This window comes from Neovison vison, chromosome 13 (assembly GCF_020171115.1).
Source record: "Neovison vison isolate M4711 chromosome 13, ASM_NN_V1, whole genome shotgun sequence".
Lineage (NCBI taxonomy): Eukaryota > Metazoa > Chordata > Mammalia > Carnivora > Mustelidae > Neogale > Neogale vison.
In genome coordinates this window covers 77,795,363-77,802,500 of record NC_058103.1, presented here as the reverse complement: position 1 = coordinate 77,802,500, position 7,138 = coordinate 77,795,363, and the positions used below count along the sequence as shown (strand labels likewise).

The 7,138-nt window shown below is 44.6% G+C and overlaps 1 protein-coding gene across 6 annotated transcripts in view; it reads right to left on the bottom strand.

Annotated features, from left to right (window-relative positions):
- GABPB1 (GA binding protein transcription factor subunit beta 1) overlaps window positions 1-5,838 on the bottom strand; it is a 65,489-nt gene extending 59,651 nt beyond the window's left edge. Inside the window, exon 1 of one of the 6 annotated variants that reach the window (XM_044231818.1) lies at window positions 5,695-5,838. Coding sequence is in view for 5 of the 6 variants with exons in the window: in XM_044231821.1 (XP_044087756.1) it covers window positions 5,634-5,657 (24 nt within the window). In the remaining variant the exon portion in view is untranslated. Of the gene's footprint in view, window positions 1-5,633; window positions 5,675-5,694 lie in introns of those variants that run through there. The other 5 variants (XM_044231821.1, XM_044231816.1, XM_044231820.1 and 2 more) reach the window with 5 other exon arrangements.
- Between the last annotated feature and the right edge of the window lie 1,300 nt (window positions 5,839-7,138).

The window sequence follows — 7,138 nt, the reverse complement described above, 5'->3', positions numbered from 1 at the left end:
AGTCCATGACTGTTTTCTCATCCCAACTAACATATTACTTCTACAACGGTAAGGAATCAAACTTAAAAAAACACAAAACACTTCATGTGCTTACAAATTCTCATTTATGTGCAATTCCTAAGTCAAACTGCATTAAGTACAGTACAAAATCCAAGCTTCTCAATTTATGTTAATCTTTCTTATTGAAATATGACATTTTAATATGCTTTCGATTATAATTAATACATAAAAATACATATTCACTGTAGAAGTCAGAGAATTTGGATAAGCAGAAAGAAAATAATCACTTATAAAACTCCACTCAGAGATAACCACTTAACAATTTGACATATATCCTTCCAGACATCAATACAATTTTCCTTTGAACAATGCAGGGCTGAGGGGTACAGATATCCAGCCACCCATACCCACATACATACAGTTGGAAATCTGAGTATAACTTTTCTCTCCCCAGAAACTTAATTATTAATAGCCTACTGACACTAGAAGCTTTACCAATAACAGACAATGGATTAATACATATTCTGTGTATGTGTTACAAACTGTATTCTTACAGTAAAGCAAGCCACAGGAAAGGAAGTTAGGGAAAAAATTAAGAGTACACTTACAGCACTCTACTGTATTTGTCCAAAAAAAAAAAAAGGCCTGTGTATAAGTGGACCCATGCAGTTCAAAGCCCTATTGTTCACGGATCAACTGTATATTTGTTTTTTAACCAAAACGGAATTGTGTTTTTAAAATTTTTTTACTTGACATATACCAAGACCTCTCTTCATGTCTTCACGTTCTTCCAACATCATTTTAACAGCTAGGCACTATTCACCCCACTGTGAATATATATCCTAACAATCACTGTGACCAAGCGTTACTGACTCGAGTCAAACTGCTTGGATCCAAGCTCTGGCTCTGTCACATACTAACTCTACCTTAGGCAAGCTACCTCATTTCCCTATGCCTGTTTTCTCTGCTGAAAAATGGAGGATAATAATATCTACTTCATATGATTAATGTGGGAGCAGGGTCAAATGTTAATACACAGCTTTTACTATGAACAGTGCTGCAATCAGAATGCTCACAGCTAAATCTCTGCACACATCCTTACTACATCAAGATAAATTCCCTTAAGTGAGAATTTCTATGTCAGAAGATATGCCCATTGTTAAGGTTTGAGTCTCCCAAATTACAGTGGGTTTTTTATTTACTTTAGATTTTATTTATTTGAGAGAGCAAGAGAAAGAGAGAGAAGGACTGGGGGAGGAAGGGCAGAGAGAGGGAAAGGTAGACCCCCCACCAAGCAGGGAGCAGGGCATGGTCTCCATCCTGGAACTCCCGGATCATGATCTGAGCCAAAGGCAAATACTTAACAGACTGAGCTGAGCCCTCAGGCACCCCTACAGCTGGGTCTAAAGCTCTCATCAAATAGCTCTCTCACTTAAAACTTATTTCTCTTTAACCAAGGTGAAAACTATGATCTAGTTAAGCTAACCAGCTTGTTTCACTAAATTGGCTTTTGCTCTCCTACTTCTGTACCTGCAAACCTAGACAAATATCATAAAATCTCAAAAGTTTGTAGAGAACATTAGGACTCCTGGCCCAATTCCTCATTCTGCGTATCAATTCCTCTACCCTAGAATCCCTAACTTGAACATCTTCAGTGAAAACTTAGAGCCTACCACCCAAACCCAACCTTTACATGTTTACTGTTTCATGGAAATTTATCTTGAAAGACTACGGAAATCCTCCTTCTACTACCCATGCATCCTAGTTCTTTCTAGGCAGATCAAACCTGATCTGTGCGACAGACGTCTAAATTTAAATATAGCTATCATTCCTTAGATGAGCTTCTTTCTCTTCTTTGAGCCAAACATCGAATTTTTCAGCCCTTCCTCCTTTCTTCATGTCCTTTCTCCCCATGATCAAGGTCCTCTGGATATGCTCTATAGTTCAGTGCTCTTTAAACCAGAGTGTCTATCACCTGAGGAACTTGGGAAAAATATGGTGGCTTAGGTCCCAGCTATGCTACTTAAGCTTGGGCCTCCGTGTTCTTGCTCTGCAGGTGATTGATAAAAAGTCTGAGAATTGATATAAGGGCCCACTCATAATGTGACAGTCTGCTACCAAAAAAGCCAGCACAATAAAGCTGACACAATATAATTATCCCAGGTATAATACAACAAATACAAAGCAAAGTGTGGCTAAATACCTGTTCTCTCTTTCCAGAGAGAGACCATGCAAGCACAGGAGCGGGAGTGGCAGAGAGAGACGGAGAATCTCAAGCCGACTCCACCATGTGCAGAGTCAGACCTGTGGCTCCATTTCACCACACTCAGATTATGACCTGAGTAGAGATGAAGAGTCAAACCCTTAACCTAATACTGAGCCACCATGTGCCCTAATACCTGTTCTATGTCTTCTACCAACTTCAAAATGACATTTACTTTTTAAAAAATGATACCATAATGTTGATTTACATTAAATGTAGTTAAAATGATCGAGTCTTATTGTATTTGTGCTTTAGCATCTTGGGCCCTAACTGCTAGCCGTTCCAATTATTCCCATTAAAAGGTAAGAGAACCAGGACAAAGAGTTTCAAATTCCTATTTCTAAATCTATCAATGGCTCTGCATTATGATTTACCTTCAGTGGAGAAATCATTTCAAGCTTTAGCCTCTACACTTACCTCATGGACATACTTAACCTAAACGAAAATATACTAACTAGCCCACCAACAACCGACTTGACAGGTAACCACACCAACACATCTATATGTAAAGCACTGTTGTCCACACACCGGGGAAACAGTCCTTAATATTAGCAGACAGACCTTCTAAAGAGCATGATGGAACAAACAACTTCAAAAAAGTTTAATATCAAGACAGACATACTAATACTATAGAAACCTACAATTACTAGTTGGAAAGCTCTGGAGCCAAAGAAACAATACTCATTAGAAAACTAAGTTATCCTGATCTTAACATTTTGTTTCTGTTTGCTTCTTAATGTTTATGAGATAGAGAGGAGATGGACCCATTAGTGAGTTCACCCACTCAGACTACTTGCAAAGGGAACTGCACCCTCAAAAATACACTCTCAAAATAAATTCATGATTCAAAATTTCACGTAATGTCTTCTGAATTTCCTGACCTGTTTGCTTTACCTATCACTATTCCTAACTTGGGAGGTACTCAAGAGGGGGGGAATAAAGCAGGGGGAGGGGTGCATTCTACAGATGAGGTCCATCATGAATACATCTTAGAGATGCTGAGAAAAGGGAGACAAGTAAAATTAACCAATATCAAATTTGATATTTATTTTCATTTGCATAATGAACATCAAAAATTCACCTGGCATTTTCAAACAATTATGTCAAGAATGACCAGATGCTTCCTGTTGATGGAACAGTAGAGAACTACAGTCTGAAAGAATCAAAGTAGAGTTCACAGAAACAACTGGAAATGAATTTAGCTTCATTTCAAAACCATTAATTCAAAGTATGGGCTTAACATTTTCACACATTTACAGTGTTACTGGCCTCCAACCTAAAATACCCAGACTGACTGAAAGAGAGAACTCAAACTCTAAGTTAGGAGAGTTAATTCTAAAGGTATGTATACGCATTACAAAAGTATTGTTTGACCAAATGTTTCACTGCAGGATTCCTTTTAAATCTGCAGCTCCTGCAGTGCTTTGACTATCCTATCTTCAAATATTACTTTTACACACTAGTTCTCACAAACACATCTAAAATGAAATTCACATTTTACTTGCATACATAACTAAGTTGTGGAATTAAAAATTAAGTTCAGTCATTTAAAGTATTTGCAAATGTTCCTAAGTCTCCAGGATCATATGCACATTACACAATCTTTACTTTTAATACTGTTTATCTATCTAAACCCCAAACTCAAAAAAAAGCACAAGAAGAAAGTACAGAAATCAACCCTATCCATATTTTCTAAATGGGTCTTGCATAATATCCTATTTGACTTGTATGGTAAGAGGATAGAAATGACAAATCTCTCAGTTTAAAAAAAAAAAAAAAAAGGCATAATCATACAATGGAGTTTTGGGAGTTTCCCAGAGGTTACCTGGTATGATAACACAACAGACTTAATGCAGCAGACTTAAGAATCTACATGACTTCTATTAAACCAGACATCTAAGACTTACAGAAATGCAAAATGTCACTCTTACCTAATATGTCACTGTATTAACATGCAATGAATTTTTCTTTCTGCTGTTATTTGAGGGGAAATATTTAAAAAGAGGAAAATTAAGAAAAAACGCATAAAGCCATCTTTAATTTCCTTAAATTCAAACCTGAAAGTGGAAGTGTCAACGCGGATGGTTATAGGTCAGTGCAAAGAAATTTAAATTATGCTGGGTGGGTCTCTATGTGAAATAACTATCTGCAAAATGAATTTCTGACCACTAACATGTGCATTATAAATTACAGTGCATCTTTAATCCTGGAATGGAAAATTACTTTACAAGGATCACTTTACTTACATCAAAACATTTTCCAGATAAAAATTATACTTCATAAAGTAACTTGCCTGAATCGAGACAGCAAATCAGTGTTCGGAGAAAGCACTTAAAATATTTCCACATTTCCAAGCCCCCTTCCAAAGTACTGTTGTGGTCGCTACCCCTCCTTTGAACAGATGTCTGCTCGCCACAGTCCAATCAGGTTTAAGGCAAGAGTATGTGTACTGAAAACAAGCTTAAAGTGGGAAAACACACACAAAGCAGGCCTAAATAATTCCTTTGGTTTCAGTTTTCACGATGAACCCCCGAGGCTATGCACGCTGATTCAACACGGCAGGACAGCTTCAACGAAGCACACTAAATACACACTGATTAACTGTGTCCAGGCAGAAATGACCTGGCAAAATTCTCAACTTTTTCCTGAAGCCGGGCACCCGCAGATCCCGCCGGCCAAGTCCCAAGTGCACAAGTACCGAGCATCCAGAGCGGCGGGCTTTGTCCCCTCAGGGACTTGAGTCCCCGAGGTCGTGGCAGTAGCCGCGATCGGCCCCGCGCGGGCCGGGCCGGCCCTCCGCTTAACCCTGTCCGGGCCAGCCGCTCCCGCCGCGGCCCGAGAGCGTCCCGGCCGCGCAGGCCCCACAACACAGCGCGCCCTGGGCCGGCCGCCCCCGCCGCCCCTTCCCGGTTCCGGAGAGTCCAGTGGGGCCGCCAGGCCGTCCAGACAAAGAGGCCGGCAGTTCCCGGGGTGGCGGGCGGCGAGGCCGGGCCGGGCCGCCCCAGCCTGTCTCCCTCCCGCGCCCACCCACCTCCCGCCTCCCGGCGCCCGCAGAGCCCCCGCCGCCCCGGCTCGACCCCATCCCCGCCCCGGGGCCGCCGCTCCAGCCAGGGCCGGCTGGGAGGCCTCCGCGCGCCGGGGCCGAGGAGGGGGCGGCGGCCGCCACCATGTCTGCCCGCCCCTCCCAGAAGCGGGGTGCCCAGCGGACAAAGCGCGGCGGCGGCGCGGGCGGAGCGGGCGCCCAGGCCGACCCCGCCGACCCCCGCGGAATAAGCGGGGCCAGGAGCCCCGGAAACCCGGCGCCTTAATGCAATAAACAGGAAATCGCGGGGATGATCTGGGTTCCGGGGGAAGTGGAATTATTTTTTACCAGCGAAGAGATCAACTTCCACATCCGGTGGTAACAGGGCCCTACACAGACCCGCACTGACCTGGAAAAGCTTCGGGAGCGGCGACGGGGGAGCAGCAGGAGGTGTTGCGGGGACCCGAGGCGCCTCGTACCCGGCCGGGCTGACGCGGCCCCGCTACACACAAAGCGCTTCAGCTGCACAGGGCGCTATTTTCCGAAAATGCCGCGTCTGGTCGGCGCCCAAAATCCCCACCGAAAAGTCCCCCGTGCTGCGCGCGGAGGGACACATGGTGTGCGAGTGAGTCAAAGCTCCCAGCATCCCTCCCGGACCCGGCCCCTGTCAAGCTCGCCCCTGAGCCTTTCCGCCCTTGCTCTCCGCAGCAGATCGCTCTCCCACTCCCTCCCCGACCCCATTCTGGCGGGGGGAAGGGGACGACAGAATCTGATTTTTGTTTTTAACGGATAGAGAGGAATAGGCCATTTGTAGAGCCAGAGCCACACAAAGAAAGCGGCGGAATGATCCGCTCTCGGCGACCGCAAGTCCCGGCTCGCCCGGCGCCTGCGCGGCACGGGGGTGGGCGCTGCGGCCGGCCATGTGCGCGGCGGAGCTCCCAGGCTGGCGGCCGAGCCTTCCCGCCTCTTTCTGCGGGGGCTGGCAGTTGGGAAACTAAGGTCCGTGTTCCTCCCTTCGTAGCTCTGCGGCGTGACGGCTGAGAGAGGGGGAATTCGAGCTCCGAGGCTAAGCAGAGCCGCCTAGCAGAGTGCTGGGAGACGGAAGGGCGGCCAGGAAGCTAGGATTTGACTTAAAGTGCCTCTAGATTCATCTAGGTACAGGAGTGGCACAGAAGTGGCGGTGAGGTACAAGGGGAGGAACGAAGGATGGTCCTTCTCATCGCTTACACTGAGCATTCAGGTTCACGACGAAGATGTAGTTATTCCTGTAGCTTTTTTATTGTTTTTTTTTTTTCCTTAACATGCCGATGGTGTCGCAGGGGTCTTGTACTTAATAGACCCTAGTAACTGCTCACCGAATTGCCTTGGATTTCTGTCACCTCAGAGGTAGAGGTCTGGTTTTTTCATGGCTGCAATGTCAAGATTTTTGTGGTGTTGTATTTTATTAAGGCAGGCGCAAAAGTTTGGAGATAGTCTTTGGAAGTTCATTTACTTGTGATGATTTGCTAAGAAACCCAACACACTGGTGTGTTTTTAACAGGTGAGCCTGGAAATAACATTCTCACGTGGCTTTCCCAAGCTGCTAAATTGCAGCTTCTGGCTTCCTATAGTTAGGAATTGGGAATATCTGAGACAGCACCAAGAGTTTAATCCAGCAATGTTTGCAAGCTTAAGTGAAATCCATATTACCCATTAATTGTGTGGCCTCAGAAAGTAATTTTCTCTCTCCAGTTATCCTTTTGTGATACCGAGATGGTAAAGGTTGTAAAGTCTTTGTGTAACTTATTAAAGCAATTTGCCTGAAAGAGAAGCAAAGTAAATGTTATAGGAGCCCTATTGTTTTCTTTTGATGC